The 23312-nt window shown below is 41.4% G+C and overlaps 1 protein-coding gene across 1 annotated transcript in view; it reads right to left on the bottom strand.

The window, feature by feature from the left end:
- Positions 1 to 1536: 1536 nt before the first annotated feature.
- The window catches only part of nckap1l (NCK associated protein 1 like), a 110265-nt gene continuing 88489 nt past the window's right edge, over positions 1537 to 23312 (bottom strand). The window contains exons 27-31 of the mRNA XM_061929048.1: positions 21513 to 21606; positions 21306 to 21422; positions 8201 to 8310; positions 1917 to 2006; positions 1537 to 1769 (exon numbers count right to left, since the gene is read on the bottom strand). Coding sequence (XP_061785032.1) covers positions 1653 to 1769; positions 1917 to 2006; positions 8201 to 8310; positions 21306 to 21422; positions 21513 to 21606 — 528 coding nt within the window. The 3' untranslated portion in view covers positions 1537 to 1652. The remainder of the gene's footprint in view (positions 1770 to 1916; positions 2007 to 8200; positions 8311 to 21305; positions 21423 to 21512; positions 21607 to 23312) is intronic.

A 23312-nucleotide genomic window follows, 5' to 3' on the forward strand; every position in this document is an offset into this window, starting at 1 on the left:
TTCCTACAGTTTGTGTTTTACTTTGAAAAATGTGTGTTTTACTTGCTACATTTCTTATCGGTGTACTTTTAGCAGTGGTGTGCCGTCAGGGCCAGCAAGGCCTTCTCTGCTGGCCTAACTTAACGAGAAATCATGATCATAAGTATTTTTGTATTTACTTTACCTAAATATCTAAAAGTATTCATATTTTCTTCATGTCATATTATGCTCCTTCCAATGCTGTTGTTCTTAGTTTAGAGTTTGTATCCAATCAGAATTCAGCTAGCTTATGTTGCCATGCTGTACCAAATCTGCCCGGATCCTTCAGAATCAACAGTGTGCACTGTAAGTGAACGGGCACATACAGTTGATAGATAATCGCGATAGCCAATCAGATCACTAGCTGGCCTAACGCTGTGATTGGATACTCACTTGGGAGTACCAAGTGAGAATCCAATCACAAGTTGTGAAAACAGGAAGTGGCACCTGAACCATATGAGCCATAGAAAGCCACAAAAAACTAACTGGTAGAAGAACTAGGAAGATAAAGTGTTTGTCTTACACCTAGTAATCTGCTGTGAACAGATGAAACTAAGCCATGCAGGTTTAGCGAGTGATGCGCCCCTCCGCGAAGGAAAGACCTTTTTGGCAGGGAATCACATTTTGGCACAACACCGACGTCGAATTGGCCTGCGAGGTGAAAAGCCTGGGTGAGAAATGCACAGCCCACCACTGACTTTTAGCCATCATACTTGTTTTAGTATATACTAATTATTGTATTTGTCTTAAAGATTAAAACTTTTTTTTAAATCTATTGGTGTTTTTTAGCCCTTTTTCTGTGTTGGCCCAGCGATGAGGTGGCGACTTCAATACTCTCCTGAAGGACAGTGCAGCGAAGGCACAACAAACTCCCTTCTTGTCTCTCACGGACACACACCTGTTGTCGTTGACTTTGGACTGACTGGCAAGTAGACCGCGGAACAGAGACACGTGGCAGGCTTACACACACACACGCATCCACAAAAAATATACGCCACACACACATACCCCACGCCCCATCCAACGCCCTTGACGCGGATCCCTTAGGAGTGATGGACAGCTGGGCAGCGCCTGAAGAGCTGCAGCCTGTTACCGTGCCCCCCACTCCCTCCCCTCTGTTGCAAGTCTCGAGATGTATGTTGTAATATGTGTATGTGCTTTGCTATGAAGGTTTTTTTTCCCACTAGATTGTATTTTTTTACTCATCCTTCCCCAGCGTTTACCCTTTTCCCCATCTTTTACGGGGCGCCTTGTGGCGACCCATCAGCGTTCCTGTTCTGTAACCCTGTACCCTGTTTGTTTGTCTAACCTTGAACGGGTTTGTGCTGAAAACAAAGTTCCGTTGTACTTGTGCAATGACAATAAAGACCTACCTACCTACGACTGATCCATGGCGTAACCTGCCTTCCGCCTGAGTGTAGCTGGGATAGGCTCCAGCGCACACTAGTTTTGCTCGTGCAATATGAGTTAAAAAAAGAAATGAAAAGGCGATGCACGGTTTGAAACATTCAGTAAATATTCACAGCACTCAAGAATTAGTTTAATCATTAAAAACTGTTAACAGTCCTGTATATTCTCACACACACTTAATGCACATTTAAAGACACGTTAGACGGTAAATCAAAGTGATGTCTTCACCCGAGGGTGATGATGACGGACCTGTACATTTCTCGGTAGGCGTTCCGGAGCAGGACGTATGGGAAGCAGCTCTCCAGCATGTCTTGGCTCAAGAACGGAGACTCCTCCACAATCTAAACAGACAACAAGTTATGTGCAAGGATAAAGATGGTGTCTTTTTCAAATAAACACAAAATGATGATGTCATCCATTGTTTTCATAATTGTTGACTTTATCTTCCAAACTGTTCTGTTCCCAGGTCACTTCACAGGCGAGCCTACCATGTGTAGAAGCAGGTAGATAGAGTCTCTGTTTTTGTTCTCGGCTTTCTCCAAGTTTTGTCCCATCTGAAGCAGACAGGAAGACGCGAGCTGTGTGCGGGACAATAAAACACGGATTGGAACAACTCTGTGAAAACAACAATGCTTGATCTCTATCAGTGATTCAGGCACACTAGTTGTTTGTCCGATCGCAAAAAGCCGCTGCCTGACCAGGGCTCAGAAAATCTGTAGAGATTCCTACCAGCCCCACCGAGGACTGTTTTCACTGCTGGACTCTAGAAAGAGGTTCTGTAGCCTCCATAGCAGAACCTCCAGGTTCTGTAACAGCTTCTTCTCTCAGACCATAAGACTCTTGAACGCATCATAATAATCCCCTCAATTCCCCCCAAAAATGGATTAACTCGCTGGAATATAAAGACAATATAACATACATCCGTAAACGTGGATGCATATGCAAAAGTGCAATATTTATCTGTACAGTAAATCTATTTATATCTGCACCTTATTGCTCTTTTATCCTGCACTACAACGAGCTAATGCAACAAATTTAACGCCCACTACAACCAGCGTGCCGGCCCAGCCACACGGTGTATGGGGCTTCTGCATGCTCACGTAAGTGACAGCAAGGTCAACAACCACACAGGTTACACTGACGGTGGAGGTATAAAAAAATTTAACACTCTTACTAATAATGCGCCACACTGTGAACCCACACCAAACACGAATGACAAACACATTTCGGGAGAACATCCGCACCTTAACACAACATAAACACAACAGAACAAATACCCAGAATTCCATGCAGCCCTAACTCTTCCGGGCTACATTATACACAGCCCCCCAGCTACCAAACCCCGCCCACCTCAACAGACCTACGAGGGGGGGGTGATATGTAAGGGAGCAGGGTTGGGGTGGGGGCGGGGTTTGGTGGTAGCGGGAGTGTATAATGTAGCCCGGAAGAGTTAGGGCTGCATGGGATTCTGGGTATTTGTTCTGTTGTGTTCATGTTGTGTTAAAGTGCAGATGTTCTCCCGAAATGTGTTTGTCATTCTTGTTTGGTTTTGGTTCAAAGTGTGGCGCATTATTAGTAAGAGGGTTAACGTTGTTTTATATGGATACCGTCAGTGTAACCTGTGTGGCTGTTGACTAAGTATGCCTTGCTGTCACGTACTTGTGCAAACAGAAGATTCATTAAAAAGAGCTGAGCTGGCACGCTGCTTATACAGGTTGTAGAGGGCGCTAAATGCTGTACCATCACGGCACGCCCTTATTATCATTGTTAAGGTGAAAATCCCGGGAGGTTTCTGCGAGAGGCACCAAAATCCGGAAGTCTCCCGGGAAAATCGGGGAGGTCAGCAAGTATGCAGCTGAGCCGCATCAGAGTGATCAAAGAGCCGCATGCGGCTCCGGAGCCGCGGGTTGCTGACCCCTGGCCTAGAGACTATAGTCTTGCACACAATCCACTAAAACTGTTTTTTAATAATCTTTGACTAAGGATTTTATTGTTGAATTTGTTAGATTTAGATCCTATTAAAATGTAGATGAACTGTTGTGTATGCTACTATGTTTGCTACCTTTTGAACAGATACAGTGCCATTTTCCCGTACCCGGGCATCGATACCTGTACTCAATTCTAACAATTTAATGTGCAAATTAATTTTTATTGTGAATGAATAACATACAATTTTTAAAAATGTAACATTTAACAGTGAGCTGATTATAACTGTTCTGTTTAGTTGTCATATCTTGTTTTCTTACACTTCTGAGTCACTTTTCAACTATGTTAGACTTGAATGTGCCAGTCTTTTCTTTTGTTGAGTCCTACAAAGTGTTTATACTGTAAGTACTGTACTTCTTACTAGGGATGCATATCGTTAGGATTTTATCGATACATAAACACTTATCGATATTCCTTATCGATTACAGTAATCGTCAGTATATTTTGTGTAAATAAAAATGTGAAAAAATGCTGTTTTAAATATTTTTCATCATGATATAACATCTCAAAGCAGGGAAGTGTTTTATAAACACTTTATAAACTTTTTAAAGTCTTCAAACAAGTCAAATATGTTGGCAGTGGTTATGTCATCATCTTGTAACGACCACACAGCTCCATCAATGTGTTTCTTTTCATTACAATTACACTCTGCATATCCACTCATACATTTTCTACAGCTTGTCCCTATAATAAAATGTAAAATAATAGTAATACAATATTAAATACAATTTAAAAAAATGACTACGATATTCATGTTCATTTGTATGATTTTTAACGGGATATCTCATATCAAATATACAATATAAATCAATGCAAACAATTACTGTATCATGTTAAGTGGGTGTGCATTGTTACTTGTGTTTATGTTGCACACGGTCCTATTTGAGTGACGGACTGGAAGCCAGTGTTGACAGCCAGTGTCGTGAGTGTATTATGTAAACAAAAAGACCCAGGGATTATTTAAAATGTTCACTTTTTTGTGGACGACAATACTGTTGTGTTACAAACTTTTGTGTGGTGTTGCTTCCTTATTTGTGAAATTTTAAGCCGATTATTGTCTACCTGTGCATATAGTAGTGGCACTTGAACTGAATGAGACATCGTCACTGGATAAAAAAATACCCATAGCCATATTATTAGTCCAGAACCTTAACGGTCTTCCTGGACTGACCAGTCTCAAAAATTACCAGTACACAATATACATATCCCTACTTATTACACACCGGCTAACGTGCATCTAAGTTGTAGTTTTCATTACCAAAACTGAAGGTGTTGAACTCACCATGCCAAATCATTAATGCTAATGTACAAAACCCGAAACCAGTGAAGTTGGCACATTGTGTAAATGGTAAATAAAAACAGAATACAATGATTTGCAAATCCTTTTCAACTTATATTCAATTGAATAGACTGCAAAGACAAGATATGTAATGTTCCAACTGAGAAACTTAATTTTCTTTTGCAAATAATCATTAACTTAGAATTCAATGGCAGCAACACATTGCAAAAAAGTTGTCACAGGGGCATTTTTACCACTGTGTTACATGGCCTTTCCTTTTAACAACACTCAGTAAAGGTTTGGGAACTGATTAGACACATTTTTGAAGTGGAATTATTTGCCATTCTTGTTTGATGTACAGCTGAAGTTGTTCAACAGTCCGGGGTCTCTGTTGTGCTATTTTAGGCTTCATATTGTGCTACACCTTTTCAATGGGAGACAGGTCTGGACTACAGGCAGGCCAGTCTAGTACCCACACTCTTTTCCTATGAAGCCACGCTGTTGTAGCACGTGGCTTGGCATTGTCTTGCAGTAATAAGCAGGGGCGTCCATGATAACGTTGCTTGAATGGCAACATAGGTTGCTCCAAAACCTGTATTTATCTTTCAGCATTAATGGTGCCTTTACAGATGTGTAAGTTACCCATGCCTTGGGCACTAATACACCCCCATACCATCACAGATGCTGGCTTTTGAACTTTGCGCCTAGAACAACCTGGATGGTTATTGTCCTCTTTGTTCCGGAGGACACGACGTCCACAGTTTCCAAAAACAATTTGAAATGTGGACTCGTCAGACCACAGAACACTTTTCCACTTTGCATCAGTCCATCTTAGATGAGCTCAGGCCCAGCGAAGCCGGCAGCGTTTTTGGGTGTTGTTGAGGAACGGCTTTCGCTTTGCATAGTAGAGTTTTAACTTGCACTTACAGATGTAGCGGCGAACTGTAGTTACTGACAGTGGTTTTCTGAAATGTTCCTCAGCCCATGTGGTGATATCCTTTACACACTGATGTCAGTTTTTGATGCAGTACCTCCCAAGGGATCGAAGTTCCGTAATATCATCGCTTACGTGCAGTGATTTCTCCAGATTCTCTGAACCTTTTGATGATATTACGGACCGTAGATGGTGAAATCCCTAAATTCCTTGCAATAGCTGGTTGAGAAATGTTGCTCTTAAACAATTTGCTTACGCATTTGTTCACAAAGTGGTGACCCTCGCCCCATCCTTGTTTGTGAATGACTGGGCATTTCATGGAAGCTGCTTTTATACCCAATCATGCACTGCAAAAAGTCAGTGTTCAAAAACAAAAAAAACAAAAAAACAAAAGTGAGGGTATTTTATTTGAACTAAGCAAAATTATCTGCCAATAGAACAAGAAAGTTTGGCTTGTCAAGACTTTCCAAAACAAGTAAAATTAGCTAACCTCAATGAACCCCAAAATACATTAAAATAAGTATATTTTCACTAAGGTCCTCTCCAAGGTTTCTCATAGTCATTCACATCGACGTCCCACTGGGGTGAGTTTTTCCTTGCCCTTATGTGGGCTCTGTACCGAGGATGTCGTTGTGGCTTGTGCAGCCCTTTGAGACACTTGTGATTTAGGGCTATATTAATAAACATTGATTGATTGATTGATTGAATAACAAGTGCACTTTTCTTTGTAGAAAAAAAAGAGAAATTTTTGCTCAATATGTTGAAAAATATTCTTAAATTAAGTAAATGACATAATGATATGCATTTCTCGAAACCAGCAAACTTATACTAAAAACTAGTTTATTGTTCTTAATGGAAAGGCAACAAGGCAACCGCTTGTTACTCTCGGGGTCTCCTAGCCGCTCAGGCAAATCATTTGGTCTAAAAATGCATCTTTCCATGGATAACATGACATCATCGCGCCAAGTGCGTGCTCTTTCAGTCAATTAGTGCGCATATATACAGCTTGACCCCCGGCCAATTTTTTTTTAATTGTAATATTGAGGAATTTATCTGAATGTGCATGAACTATTTCTGTTCAAAATTGTTTGAAATGTCAAATGTTAAATGTTTACTGTACTGTGCCAACTGTACTACTATTGTTTCATTGAAAATAAAACAGCAAAGTCCATTTAGCTGTCATCTGTTTTGATTATGAGACACAATTGTGTCAAAATCATGATTTTTTTTTTTCATACTTGAAATAAGAAATTATATTTTAAAACAAAGTAGTTTTATACTTGTTTAGTGTTGATGACACAGCTTTGCAACAGTTGATATTCTAGTTTCAAGCATGTTTTACTCAATATAGGTCATAGAATCTCAGCAACCAGCTGTAATGTAATATAGAGCGTTTTCTATTCGGGCTCCAGTACTATGGAATGCCCTCCCGGTAACAATTAGAGATGCTACCTCAGTAGAAGCATTTAAGTCCCATCTTAAAACTCATTTGTATACTCTAGCCTTTAAATAGACCCCCCTTTTAGACCAGTTGATCTGCCGTTTCTTTTCTTTTCTCCTCTGCTCCCCTCTTCCTTGTGGAGGGAGGGGGGGGTACAGGTCCGGTGGCCATGGATGAAGTGCTGGCTGTCCAGAGTCGGGACCCGGGGTGGACCGCTCGCCTGTGCATCGGCTGGGAACATCTCTGCGCTGCTGACCCGTCTCCGCTCGGGATGGTTTCCTGCTGGCCCCACTATGGACTGGACTCTCACAATATTATGTCAGACCCACTCGACATCCATTGCATTCGGTCTCCCCTAGAGGGGGGGGGGGGGGTTACCCACATATGCGGTCCTCTCCAAGGTTTCTCATAGTCATTCACATCGACGTCCCACTGGGGTGAGTTTTTCCTTGCCCTTATGTGGGCTTTGTACCGAGGATGTCGTTGTGGCTTGTGCAGCCCTTTGAGACACTTGTGATTTAGGGCTATATAAATAAACATTGATTGATTGATTGATTGAATATCTTACTGAGATAATTTAGGACCAAAACCCTTAAAACAAGTAAAACACTCTAACATAAAATCTGCTTAGTGAGAATAATTATCGTATTAGACAGAAAATAAGCAAATATCACCCTTATTTGAGATATTTAATCTTACTTAGATTTCAGTTTTTGCAGTGTGGCACCCACCTGTTCCCAATTAGCCTGTTCACCTGTGGGATGTTCCAAATAAGTGTTTGATGAGCATTCCTAAACTTTCTCAGTCTTTTTGCCACTTGTGCCAGCGTTTTTGTAACATGTTACAGGCATCAAATTCCCCCCAAAAATAACAACCTTTTCCATTTCGAACATTAAATATCTTGTCTTTGCAGTCTATTCAATTGAATATAAGTTCAAAAGGATTTGCAAATCATCGTATTTCATTTGTATTTACAATTTACACAACGTGCCAACTTCACTGGTTTTGGGGTTTGCAGATGCCACTTGCTCAGGAGTTTCTCTGAGTCCAAGGTCATATGTGTGAACCATTTTATTGACGAATGCATTTTTTTTCCAAGCAGCATATTCAAGCATGATTATGACGTACTCACCAGGAGGAACTCTTTGAGGTGCTGCTGTATGTTCTTGTTCTGCACGGTAAACATTGCAGCAGCCAGCTGGTTGATGGCCAACGCTAAAGAGTGGCAGTTGTTGTTGTGGCCTGACGAAAAGGAAGACATTAAAAAACATCAACAACAACATCTGTCACTTTAAGCAAAGAGGAATTTTTTTTTTTCTTTATCAATGATCCGTAACGCTTAGGAGGAAGCAGGCTGGACATGTTTCCTTGTTTAGAGTTTGCCAATGGAAACATTAAGGGCAAATAACACTGTTTGCTACGTTGATAAAACAATTTGTCGCTCTTAATGTTTCTGTGGAGACTCGGCCAAATAGTTTGGGTCAACACATGCCAACAGTCAAGGTGGTTTTCATTAAGCAGCATGCTCGAGGCCCAAAAGCATCAAAGGCGCAGATGTTAAAACCGCTTTTCACACGCTCGCAGGACACACTATTAGGTACACCTGCGCAATCAAGCTGAAAATATGCAGGAACAAAACAGTCATTTTGCAAGAAAAAAAAGTCACAAGGATATAAGAATGACGTCAATTAACGAAAAAAATGCAACTTTCCCGAGATTAAGGGCGTGTTTTTGCCAGAAAAAAGTTATTGCAATGAGACAAAAATGATATTATTAATAGAATAAAATGTCATAATTGTAAAATAAATAAAGCCCTAATATGAGAAATGTAACGTTGTGACATTAAAAGGCTATTTTATCTGAATAAAGCCTTGCAAGTTGTCCATGACAACTCCATCCATCCATCCATCTTCTTCCGCTTATCCGAGGTCGGGTCGCGGGGGCAGCAGCCTAAGCAGGGAAGCCCAGACTTTCCTCTCCCCAGCCACTTCGTCCAGCTCCTCCTGGGGGATCCCGAGGCGTTCCCAGGCCAGCCGGGAGACATAGTCTTCCCAACGTGTCCTGGGTCTTCCCCGTGGCCTCCTACCGGTTGGACGTGCCCTAAACACCTCCCGAGGGAGGCGTTCGGGTGGCATCCTGACCAGATGCCCGAACCACCTCATCTGGCTCCTCTCGATGTGGAGGAGCAGTGGCTTTACTTTGAGCTCCCCCCGGATGGCAGAGCTTCTCACCCTATCTCTAAGGGAGAGCCCCGCCACCCGGCGGAGGAAACTCATTTCGGCCGCCTGTACCCGTGATCTTGTCCTTTCGGTCATAACCCAAAGCTCATGACCATAGGTAAGGATGGGAACGTAGATCGACCGGTAAATTGAGAGCTTTGCCTTCCGGCTCAGCTCCTTCTTCACCACAACGGATCGATACAGCGTCCGCATTACTGAAGATGCCGCACCGATCCGCCTGTCGATCTCACGATCCACTGTTGCCTCACTCGTGAACAAGACTCCTAGGTACTTGAACTCCTCCACTTGGGGCAGGGTCTCCTCCCCAACCCGGAGATGGCACTCCACCCTTTTCCGGGCGAGAACCATGGACTCGGACTTGGAGGTGCTGATTCTCATCCCAGTCGCTTCACACTCGGCTGCGAACCGATCCAGTGAGAGCTGAAGATCCTGGCCAGATGAAGCCATCAGGGTCACATCATCTGCAAAAAGCAGAGACCTAATCCTGCAGCCATCAAACCAGATCCCCTCAACGCCTTGACTGCGCCTAGAAATTCTGTCCATAAAAGTTATGAACAGAATCGGTGACAAAGGGCAGCCTTGGCGGAGTCCAACCCTCACTGGAAACGTGTCCGACTTACTGCCGGCAATGCGGACCAAGCTCTGACACTGATCGTACAGGGAGCGGACAGCCACAATCAGACAGTCCGATACCCCATACTCTCTGAGCACTCCCCACAGGACCTCCCGAGGGACACGGTCAAATGCCTTCTCCAAGTCCACAAAGCACATGTAGACTGGTTGGGCAAACTCCCATGCACCCTCAAGGACCCTGCCGAGAGTATAGAGCTGGTCCACAGTTCCATGACAACTGTTGCCTGTGAATTGAATGTCAAATGATTTCACCCTTTGTTGTCTCCAAAGGTGTTTCAGAGAATTTGGCAGTACATTCAACCGGCCTTACAACTGCAAACCACGTGTGAACACAGCACATCCTCCACATCTAGCATCTTCACCAGTTTGTTGTCGTAACCGACATGAGTGTGCAAACTCTCACATTCGATAGCGCCTGGCACGTTGTAGATGCTCTCTTGAAGATGGAGAGAATTTAGATATACATATTGCGTAATATTTAAAGCACAACACAAAACCGAGAGACAGCTCAAATCTCAAATTACTCGTAATTTAATGTACTCGTACGTTGAGGTACCACTGTATTAGTTAATTATTGTAACTTTGTGATGTTTTTCTTGTAATATGACAACAATATTGTCAGGCTTGTCCCTGACAGTTTGGTTAAGTTTTAGTTTTTCCTCTGTGTTTGTTTTATTTCCTGTCAGCACTCTTATTTTGGTTCAGTTTCCTGTTTGTCTCTCTGAGTGCTGTCCCCTCAGCTGTGGCTGATTGGCACCTGGCCACACCTGGTGTCAATCAGCCAGCTGCTATTTAAACCTGCCTTCCCCTCCAGTTAGTGATGGATTATTATGTCAGGGTATGTTGGTGACGAACCCCAAGATGCAGAGATGGCAGGCTTTGTCCAGGAAAACATGATTTAATTTAACACTATAGCAAAAAAACAAACAAAAGGGTACAAACAAAAGGCGCGCACAAGGCGGAGAACAAACTTGGCTATGAACTAAAATAGCACAAAGGCTAAGTGTCGACAAGAAACAAAAACACTTACTGTGACACGAAGGAACTATGACATGAGCTGAGTGAAAAAAAGTAGACAGAGCTACAACGACAAGTATTATGACAGGTAGTAGTGACATCGACAATGACAATAATAATGACAAACAGGAAACTGAACCAAAATAAGAGTGCTGACAGGAAATAAAACAAACATAGAGGAAAAACTAAAACTTAACCAAACTGTCTGGGACAAGCCTGACAAATATACTTCTTAAAAATGGTAGTGCATTTATATTTTGGTTTATTGTATTTAATTCAGTGGTTCTTAATACGGATGTCCGATAATGGCTTTTTACCGAAATCCGATATTCCGATATTGTCCAACTCTTTAATTACCGATGCCGATATCAACCGATATACACAGTCGTGGAATTAACACATTATTATGCCTAATTTGGACAACCAGGTATGGTGAAAATAAGGTACTTTAAAAAAATAAAAAAATAAATTAAATAATATAAATAATTTAAAAACATTTTCTTGAATAAAAAAAGAAAGTAAAACAATATAAAAAAAGTTACATTGAAACTAGTAATTAATGGAAATTAGTTAAATTAACTGTTAAAGATTTTTACTATTAGTGGACCAGCAGCACGCACAATCATGTGTGCTTACGGACTGTATCCCTTGCAGACTGTATTGATATATATTGATATATAATGTAGGAACCAGAATATTAATAACAGAAAGAAACAACCTTTTTGTGTGAATGAGTGTGAATGAGTGTAAATGGGGGAGGAAGTTTTTTTGGGTTGGTGCACTAATTGTAAGTGTATCTTGTGTTTTTTATGTTGATTTAATTAAAAAAACAAAAAAACATACCGATAATAGAAAAAAAACGATACCGATAATTTCCGATATTACATTTTAACGCATTTATTGGCAGGCCGATATTATCGGACATCTCTAGTTCTAAACCTTGTTGGAGGTACCGAACCCCACCAGTTTCATATGCGCATTCACCGAACCCTTCTTTAGTGAAAAATAAAATGATGTTTTTTTTTTCAAATTCAAGACAAAGTTATATGTTTTTGGTAACACTTTAGTATGGGGAACATATTCTAAGGAACAAATACTTAATTTTAAGTTATTTGGTTAGGGTTAGGGGGTTAGGGCCAGGGTTAAAGTGTTAGGGTTATGATAAGGCCACACCAAAAAGGGCATTAATAAGTACTTAATAATGACTAGTTAAGAGCCAATATGTTACTAATTTGCATGTTAATAAGCAACTAATTAATGGTGAATATGTTCCCCATACTAAAGTGTTACCGTGTTTTTTTACTGGTGCATAAAATGAACCGTGCATGAACATCACCTTGTTCAAAGAACAAAACCAACACAGTGCATAAACTCACAACAAATGACACACCTGCAAATCAGTCTGACTTCTGCTGTTGCCGTATCCGTAATACGCCGATATGGAGAAGCTTTTATTTACACGATGAGTCGGGTGTGTCTTGACCTCCGCCGAACCCCTTAGCCCGACTCACCGAACCCCTAGGGTTCATTGGAACCCAGGTTAAGAACCACTGATTTCATTGTTTGTGAAGATTATGCTCAAGTGGTCCTTATATACCTTCAACATAACAAAAGTAAATTAGAGATCCCAAACATGGGATCAGATCAAGATATTACCCCTTTTTAACGAATTAGATGCAATGTAGTAATTGCTTTGTTCTTACACAAAAACATGTATAATGTAATGAAAATAAAGTTTTATTAACACAATAGAAATATCAGATGAAAGTTGTACTGAAGGACCCTTTTATTTTCATTAAAATGGAATTGTAATTATGAACCTAGTCCTAATTATACTCGATTAAAGTCCTAATTAACAAGAAAGTACATGTGCCTCGAAAAAGGTAAACATTACTAATCTGGTGTTTTTACCAAAACGATGTGAAAATTAAGAAAAATATGATATTTTTTGTTGGTTTTTTTTGTGTGTTTTTTGTTTGTTTTCATTATATTTGGATGTATTTGTTTGGTTTGTATGCTTGTGAATCTGGGCTATCCATTAAGTAAGACTACTTATTACGTTGAAGGGGGCAGGAAATATAAGATGTTCTTCATCCTGTTCCTTCTCAAGCATAGGTGTGTAAATATGTGTTTAGTTGCGAAAGTTTAATTGTCTATTGATCACAAATGCACATCAATGAAGGAGATAAATAAAAAATGAATGAAAAAATGAATGAAAAAAAGTATTTGGCTTATCCTATTTTTAATGCATTTAAATGATGTACAGTAAATATCACTCTATGTGTCTTTGTCTAAAATGTTTAAATCAGTCATCCATTTCCGAACACATGCATCATTTGTATTCCTAGCAAGATGTTAATTTATTATTTCGTGAAACCATTTAACTATTTTCTCTAAATTTTATCCTGATTTAAAAAAAAATATTCTCCCGTCTGTGGCTATTATAAGGCTTATTTTCAAAAGATCTGCATTTTTACAGATATCATGTAAAAAATTGAATTCTGGGTTTATTATATTGATCAACTAGTTCTTATTTAGAGGCGCTCCCATTGGATCCATTGTTATAATTAGAATAGTCGGGATTTTGCTAATGATTATTGACGAATTGGAATGCATAAATAAAGAAAAACATATGTGTTCTTGTCTTAAAAAAGGATTTGAATGATAGACTCAATTTAAAAAAAAGTTCAGATCCTTTTTAATATGTTTTCTACATTCTGTAAATGTGCTGAATGTATGTCGGGAAAATGTGAAAATGCAAATCTCAGCAAAAGTAGTTGGCAGGCTAATTTTTAAAACTTGATTAAATCTTGACAATGGTAAACGCAGAGAGACATGTGTTTGTTGTAAAATTATGATATGATGAGTTTTATTATTTGGGTCATGGGGCCCGCCTCCGGCCAGGCTATACATGATTTATTTTTACACTAAAAAAAAAGAACAAACTAAAGGCGCACACAAGGCGGAAGTACAAACTTGGCTAAGAAACAAAAACTAGCACAAAGGCAAAACTATGAACATAAAACAAACAACACTTACTGTGGCATGAGCGGAGCATGAAACTATGAACAGACACGAATATCAAAGGTAGCATGTGTAGCAGAAGCAATGTCCTCAGACAGACTGCCTGGCAACTGAAAGCTTAAATAATACTGACATGATTAGTGACAGGTGCACAAGTGCAAAACGTGAGACAGGTGAAACTAATGAGTAGTCATGGAAACAAAACAAGCAAGAGTGCACAACCAGGAACTAAAAAGAGTCCAAAAAACAAATAGCACATGGCCAAACAAAAACGTGATCAACAGACATGACAGTTCTGGAATACAGCAAAGACTTACACAGCGAAACGTGTAGCAGGAAAAGTGTCCTCAAAGTACATCCATATATGACAATCATGACAAAGTCCAGACAAAGAAAGAAAGCATCCGCCAAACTTAAATAGTCTTGATTGCTAACACAAAGCGGGTGCGGGAATAGGGAACAAGAAAACAGTAAGTAAAAACTACAAAATAAGAGCGCAGGACAGGAAAACAGAAAAACCCCAACAAACTAAAAATAAAGCACGGCCTGGTGCGACAGGCCAAATTAATTTTTTATACAATGGATTTTTTTACACAATTTTTTTCTGCACTGATTTTTTTTAACTGAATTTCTTTTGCACTTAATTTTTTTATACTGATTTTTTTACACTCAATTTTTACAACTGAATTTTAAAACACTCAGCGCCCCCCCGCGACCCCAAAGGGAATAAGCGGTAGAAAATGGATGGATGGATGAATGGATTTTCATACACACACATTTTGCTCCCACATTTTTATTCAGTGAAATGATCAGTATAATTTGATTTATTTCACAAAATACAAACGGAAAAAATGTATATGCATAAATTCTGTTAGGAAAAAAAAAAGCTTTTGTAAGAAAGGCAAAAATTACCACCATAGACTTTCATCTATATTTCATACTGAAATGTTGCATTATATTTCCTTGTAACATGACTGCAATATACCTTATAAAAATCTAAGCACTATTACATATATTTTTGTTAATTGTATTTCATAAAGAGTATGCTCAAGTGGCCTTCATAGCACAACTTTATTCTTAAAAAAACAAACAATAAACTGTTTGAATTATTCTACTTGTGGCCACTGAAGATTTAGGGCCTGATTCACTAAAGGTTAGCGTGTACTAAAACATGTGCAAACTTGGTAGCACACGCAAAGCTGATCTACTAAAACGTGTGCAAAGTGGATCGTGTCTGTTAAGTGAGCAGAATAAAGTGTGCAATCAATTTTGCTTCTTCATTAATATGCTAATTATATCCTGATCATCAAAACGCCCACAATACTGGGAGGAGAAAATGCAAATATAATTATCTAGCATGCGCAATGTGATTTATCAACACCCGTCACCGTTTTGCGAGCGCTATTTTGTGTTTTATTTTGTGTCAGAAAGACGTGCAAACTGACAGTCCCACACACTGCGACATCGTTGCTTGCGCTGCACAGACAGACGAGAATCCTGCGTCATAAGTGTGTGTCGACATTTTGGATGGGCAGGAATAACAAATATTAGACACATTGTTTATTCAGCAATTTCCTTATATAATTTTATAGCTGCTGGGTGATTTATGGCAGTGGTTCTCAAACATTTTTCATTAAGTGCAACCTCAGAAAACACCATCCAAGCACCACCATAATGATCTACATTAAAATACAGTAGCGTAGTAGGCCTAAATATTCATTAAAAACCAGGCAGATGTTTTATTTTCCAAGTATATTTAATAGTTTGGCCACTGTAACATTACACACAGTTTGAACAGTAACACTGTGTTTGATATTTTTTTAAACGATTATTTGGCGTACCACTGGCAGTACATGTACCAACGTTTGAGAATCACTGACTTATGGGGCTGATTAAAACTAATTCAATTGATGCCTATTTATTTAGGAAATATATTACTTGAAATATGTCCTATGTGCGTCATTCATGGTGCATTTTCTCGCGCTTGAGTCATTCAAGATGCACAAATGCGCTGGTGATGCAATCCACAGCCTGGCGCACAGGTTTCAGTGTCGGTGTGCACATGTTCTTGTTGTCTAGATTGCAAATCAAAAAAGGTGTTACAGATGATAGATGTGTGCTGCTCACTCAACACACAGCATGACAACATGAATGTAGAGAAAATGATCGTCATATGCATTTAAATTTAATTTAAATCATTTAAATTAGGCGATCTGCGTCACTTTTTAATTACACACGCAGTGTTAGTAGATCACGTGCAACACACCCACTTATTCATTTATATATATATATATATATATATATATATATATATATATATATATATATATATATATATATATATATATATATATGCCGGAGGCAGATATTTACATATATCCGAATTTAAGTGTTACTTCTTTTATTTCATAATCATATTACAAAACAGCTAGTGTTTTTCTTCCAATTGTGGTCTTTTGGTTGTCTGCAAAAACTGTGTGCTTAACCTTGAATGAGGAATGTAAGAAAGAGAGATACTCCTTTCTCTTATCTAGCCTTATTCCCAGGTGCGGAGGACAATGGGCATGTGTTTTGGCTGGAGGGACATGACTGCGAGGGTGGGAGAGAGAGAGACTTAAGAGGGGAGAGGGTTTTTCGGGGGGGGCAGACCATCTTGGCGGCGCGATTGAATGTTCTATGCTGGACTGGTCTCAATGTATATGCAAAGCTTTGCAAATATATTACAAAATACCTATTCTGTCTCTGGTGGTTTTTCTACTCAGCTTTAAGTGTCGTAAAGAGCTTGGGAGCGACTTGTGACTTGAATTCCCTGGGAGGAACAACTGGTCCAAACGCAACAATATATATATATATATATATATTAGAGATGCGCGGATAGGCAATTATTTCATCCGCAACCGCATCAGAAAGTCGTCAACCATCCGCAATCCACCCGATCTAACATTTGATCAGAACTGCATCCGCCCGCCATCCGCCCGCACCCGCCCGCACCCGCCCGTTGTTATATATCTAATATAGACGATGCAAGGCATTAGTGAGGTTATAAAGCTTTTGCCTGTTAAAGAAAGGAGACTGATCCAACGCAGCACAGACATTCGCGTGCCACGCTGTCACGACCCAGACGCACACCAGTGCGCAATCATATGGGAGCCGCGCTGAGCGCACCTCCAAGCGCGTCTCGCTGCCGGCGACGGCCGGGTATATGGGCCCGACGCTCCAGCGCCATCCATTTTCAGGGCTAGTTGATTCGGCAGGTGGGTTGTTACACACTCCTTAGCGGGTTCCAACTTCCATGGCCACCGTCCTAGCTGCTGTCTATATCAACCAGGGTGAGCCCCACCCCTTTCGTGAGCGCACTGCGCGCGTTGTGACCCCTGTTACGCGCCCCCGGCAACAGGGGTGGCGGGCAGGTAAGCATCGCGGGCGGAGCGCGCGGAGTGACCCCTGTTACGAGCCCCCGGCCACGGGGGTGGCGGGCAGGTAAGCTGCTTACCTGCTGCGCGTGACGCCGGCCGCGGCGAAGGCGGACGAGGCGGGGTGTCGGTGCGGTGGGCGCGGTGGTGACCCTGGACGTGCGTCGGGCCCTTCTCGCGGATCGCCTCAGCTACGGCTCCCGGTGGGGCCCTCTCGGGGGAAGGGGCCTCGGTCCCGGACCCCGGCGAGGCGTCGGGGGCCTTCTCCGCTCCGTAAAAGTGTCCATCTCTTTTTTTTTTTTCTTCTGTTGTGGCATATGCAGCAGGTGCCTGCTCGTTTTTCGTATGTGGGTAACAACATTTAACTATGTATATATATTTCCGAATTGGTTTAACTGCCACCCGCCTGAATCTATTTAAAATCTAATTTTTTAAAATTTCATCCGCCCGATCCGCGGATAATCCGCGGACTCCGCGGTTGTGCCCGCAAACCGCGCATCTCTAATATATATATATATATACTCTATAAGGCGCACTTAAATTTATTTAATTTTCTCAAAACACAACAGTGCGCCTTATAACCCGGTGCGCCTAATGTACAGAATAATTTTGGTTGTGCTTACCGACCTCTAAGCTATTTTATTTGGTACATGGTGAAATGATAAGTGAGACCGGTAGATGGCAGTCACACATAAGACACACGTGTAGACTTCAAAATGACTCAGGTAAACATCTCCAAAATTGTATATGTTCCATTGAAAATATAGAATATTACACACGGCGCCCAGAAATCTATCAAAATGTTTTAGTACGACTTTGGTAAGCTATGAAGCTGCATCGCTTGATGGACTGTACTGTGTTTCAATTTAGGAGAATTATTTTGGTGTGTGTATAAGGTAAGACATATTATCTGGCATTTTGTTTCGCAATATTATGCAAAAGCAACTTTTTTTACATTCTGGTATCTGCTGATCTGTATTTGGGATCTGCATAAAACGTGGAAAATTGCGCGTGTCCGTCTTTGTAGTCCGTGCCGACACCGTAGTCGATAAGCTTCTTCTTTTTCTCTATCTTCTTGTTATGGGACATTCATCCTCCACTGATACCATTTCTAATATAAAGTAGTGTAAAGTTCTTACTTATATCTATCAGTAAACTCGCCATGAAAGTGCTAAAACATACCGGTGTAGTGAGTTTACATTATTCGCCCAAGGAACTTTGGTTATTAGAGAGTTCCAGTCGGACGGTTTTTCACGGGACACATTTCTGGTGTTTTTGTTGTTTCCGGATGAGGAAATGCTGCTCCGTTTTTGATTGAAGTAAAGTCTGAATGTCATTAAAACAGTTAGCGCCATCTTTTGACACTTCTTCCACTCCCGTCCTTGCACGCCACACCGCTACAACAAAGATGACGGGGAGAAGACGCTGTCGAAGCTGAGCCATCTTGAAGCGACTGTCAGAAAGTGACTTGAAGATGATGTGTAAAACATCATCTTGTCACAGTCTCTGTCTGTGTCTTTGGGAGAGTGGGCGTGTTTTGGGCGTAGGCTTGGCTCCAGCTCTCAGCCTGGCACAGCTGATCCCAGCACCCTAATCACTCACCTGCCTGCCATCAACTCATCACCTGCAGCCTACAAATGTTTGGACTTCGCTCGGCGCGATCGCCAGATCGTTCACCTTTCTACATGTGGTGACGCTTCTCGCCAGTTTGTCCTAGAATTCTAGCACTTTTGATAATCTTGCGAATCTGCTAGTGATGGGTTGATGAGGGGTCATGAAGCGTTTCGACACATTGCAAAACTGTATTGATACTGTGTCACTAAATACTGACATCTGCTGGACATTAAAAATCCCTACAGGCAACCTATGGACCGACTCAACTGACACTGATTTTATGACCTAGTACAGGGGTCGGCAACCTTTACCAGTCAAAGAGCCATTTTGACCAGTTTCACAAATTAAAGATAACAATGGGAGCCACAAATTTTTTTTTGAAATTTAAAACGAAATAACCCTGCATAAAAAGTATTGCTTGTCAGCGTCATGCGTGCCGTGATGGTACAGCATATAGCACCCACTACAACCAGCGTGCATGATCAACCACACGTCATATGGGGCTTCCGCTTGCTCACGCAGGTGACAGCAAGGCATACTTGATCAACAACCACACAGGTTACACTGACGGTGGCGGTATAAAAAAAACCCAACTTTAACACTCTTACTAATAATGCGCCACACTGTGAACCCACACCAAACAAGAATGACAAACACATTTCGGGAGAACATCTGCACCGTAACACAACATAAACACAACAGGACAAATACCCAGAATCCCATGCAGCCCTAACTCTTCCGGGCTACATTATACACCCCCGCCCACCTCAACCAACGCACGGGGGGGGGGTGATGTGTGAGGGAGCAGGGTATAGGCGAGGTTTGGTGGTAGCAGGGGTGTATAATGTAGCCCGGAAGAGTCAGGGCTGCATGGGATTCTGGGTATTTGTTCTGTTGTGTTTATGTTGTGTTAAGGTGCAGATGTTCTCCCGAAATGTGGTTGTCATTCTTGTTTGGTTTTGGTTCAAAGTGTGGCGCATTATTAGTAAGAGTGTTAAAGTTCTTTTATATGGCCACCGTCAGTGTAACCTGTGTGGCTTTTGACCAAGTATGCTTTGCTGTCACATACTTGTGCAAGCGGAAAACGCATACTGCATAACAAGGGGTTGGGCTGGCACGCTGTTAATGCAGCTTGTAGAGGGTGCCAATTGCTGTACCATCATGGCACACCCTTATTATTACTGTAAGGGTGAAAATCTGAGAATATTAATCCCGGGAGTTTTCTGCGAGAGGCAAGTAAGCTGCCGAGCCGCATCAGAGTGATCAAAGCCGCGGGTTGCCGACCCCTGACCTAGTATATACAATAATATATCCATCCATCCATTTTCTACCGCTTAATCCCTTCGGGGTCGCGGGGGGCGCTGGAGCCTATCTCAGCTACAATCGGGCGGAAGGCGGCGTACACCCTGGACAAGTCGCCAGCTCATCACAGGGCTACAATAATATAAACCAAGTCATTGTATTTCATTTAGGATTATTTCATATCTTCATTTAAACAAAAATATATTTGTATCTTTTTTAGATACAGTCAATACTTAATGTGAGCATGTATCATAACATGGAAATCTAAGAGAACGTGTTGTGAATGAGGATGCTTGTGGACATGGGAATTTTTATTTTATTAAAAACTTGTTAAATTTTAGACGATGTCTCGTCTTAGTTATTATTTCTCCAGCTGTAGAAAAGACCCGCTCACAGGGCACAGAGGAGGCGTCAGTGCGACACAGTTCGGTCACGTGACCAAAACAGCTCATGATCGGTCACGTGACTTTCTAAAAGCGGTAAGCGCACCGACACAGGGTTTTGCTCTATGAGCTCGACCCATCACTAGAATCTGCCATTTTTGTGTTTTTGGCTCCTCATCTCACTCCTGTTTTCCTTCTGCCTTCAGTTCCCTACCCTGCCGTGTGTACCTGTCTCAGCCTGCTCTCCTGGACCGCAAAGCCAAGGACTACGAGCTCCCTCCTTTCCCTCTGGTTTTATTAATAAGAACCCTTGAACTTTAATTCAGCTTGTCTTGTCTGCATTTGGGTCCACCAGTTTTACCAACCGTGACAAATCTATGCAACATTTTGACCAAATAACTACCATTACATATTGTGTAGACCACAAGGAAGTATTTTACATTTAGAAAAAAATCATAATAATATGAGTCCTTTAATGCGCCTTATAATCCGGTGCGCCTTATATATGAAAATAGACCTGAATAGACCCGCTCATCAGCAGTGAGCCTTATAATCCGGTGCGCCCTATGGTCCGGAAAATACCATCAGGTCCTTATAGTATCAATGATTACCTGCGTGCACGCGGCTGTAGGTGGAGTTTGGGTCGAGGGCCAAACCGGGCAGAGACACTGCGATGTAGACGAGCAGCAAACATGACAGCTTGTACTCCTCTTCAACAGAAATATTATCTGTATATTTTAGGAATAGGACATTTTTTTAACGTACGAACCAACAGAGTTCACGGTGTAAAGAAGTATGACTCAAAGTTTGATGTTTACCTGTCTGCATGCTGCTGATGGCTGATACCAGGGCGGGATCGATGTCGCAACTCATACCCGCCGCAGTAGCCAGCTCAAAGACGCTCAGGGTCACCTGGAAAAACAATGAGGGCGTTAAGCTCTGTTTAGCCTTTTACTGGTTGTGTAAGAGTGGTCCAAGTACAGACTGTACTTGCCAACCTTGAGACCTCCGATTTCGGAAGGTGGGGGAGGGGGTGGGATCGACGTGGTCGGGGGTGTTGCAGGGGGCGTGGTTAGGGGCGTGGTTAAAAGGGGAGGAGTATATTTACAGCTAGAATTCACCAAGTCAAGTATTTCATATATATATATACAGTATATATATATATATATATATATATATATATATATATATATATATATATATATATATATATATATATATCTAAGAAATACTTGACTTTCAGTGAATTCTAGCTATATACTGTATATATATATATATATATACATATATATATATATATATATATATATATATATATATATATATATATATATATATGTATATATAAATAAAATAAATACTTGAATTTCAGTGTTCATTTATTTACACATATAAACACACATAACACTCATCTACTCATTGTTGAGTTAAGGGTTGAATTGTCCATCCTTGTTCTATTCTCTGTCACTATTTTTCTAACCATGCTGAACACCCTCTCTGATGATGCATTGCTGTGTGGCACGCACAAAAGTGCTTTCATCAAATGCATTAGAGTCTGGAATCTTCCATCTCTCCCTAGCATGGCCCAAAACCGGTCAATCTTTGCTTCCTGAGGAAGATCTTCAGTGTCAAGCACTTAGTAGTCCACTACTTTTTCCCGGAGGCTATCCAGGTCCAATCGCAGCTGCGGCTTGGAACTTACAAGCTGTTATGAGAGTAGCGCATGTGTGTGTGTGGCCCTTTAATAGGTGAGCATGTGAGGTGAGTGACATCAGTGAGTGTGTGGACGAGAGAAGAGAGGGAGCGGTAGCGTGAGTGCGGGTGGAGACTAGTTTGTTTGGTGTTGGATTAGCTGTGTGCAAGCAATCAATAAAGCAAGATTTGCAAGTAATCGCTGGACTCAGGCAGGAAAGGTGCAACAAAGCGTATTTCTTCATCTTACTCGTCGTCGGCGTCGTTCTTCTGCTTCGTTTCCTTGTTGTGTGAGCAGTTGTGCACTGCACTCTCTAAAAGCCGTGTATGTTATTGATGTTATAGATGGCAGTATTGTCCTGTTTAAGAGTGTCACAACATTGCTGTTTACGGCAGACGAACTGCTTTACGGTAGACAAAAACATGACTTGCTGTTGTTGTGTGTTGTTAACGCGCTGGGAGGACGTTAATGAAACTGCCTAACAATAAACCCACATAAGAAACCAAGAACTCGCCCTCGATCATTCTACAGTTATAATGTGATTGGGCAGGCACAATGTTTATATCGTGGGAAAGCGGACTCAGGTCCGCATGAAGCTGGAAGGGGCGTGGTCTCCAGCTCCGCCTGAATTTCGGGAGAAAATTTGTCCCGGGAGGTTATCGGGAGAGGCGCTGAATTTCGGGAGTCTCCCCGAAAATCCGGGAGGTTTGGCAAGTATGATCTGATGTCACGTCCCTGCGCTGGGCGCACCTCCAAGAGTGCGCCAGGCGCGTGCCACTCCGGCTGCGGCAGGCGGCTGCGTTCATTCAGCTCAATCAGCAATCTACACACCTGTCGCTGATGACTCCTCCTCCTCCTCACCCACAAAACCCTCCATAACCAGTCCCCCTGCTACCTCACCAACCTGCCTCACCGCCATACCCTT

This window comes from Nerophis lumbriciformis, linkage group LG03, assembly GCF_033978685.3.
Source record: "Nerophis lumbriciformis linkage group LG03, RoL_Nlum_v2.1, whole genome shotgun sequence".
In the NCBI taxonomy this organism is placed as follows: Eukaryota; Metazoa; Chordata; class Actinopteri; order Syngnathiformes; family Syngnathidae; genus Nerophis; species Nerophis lumbriciformis.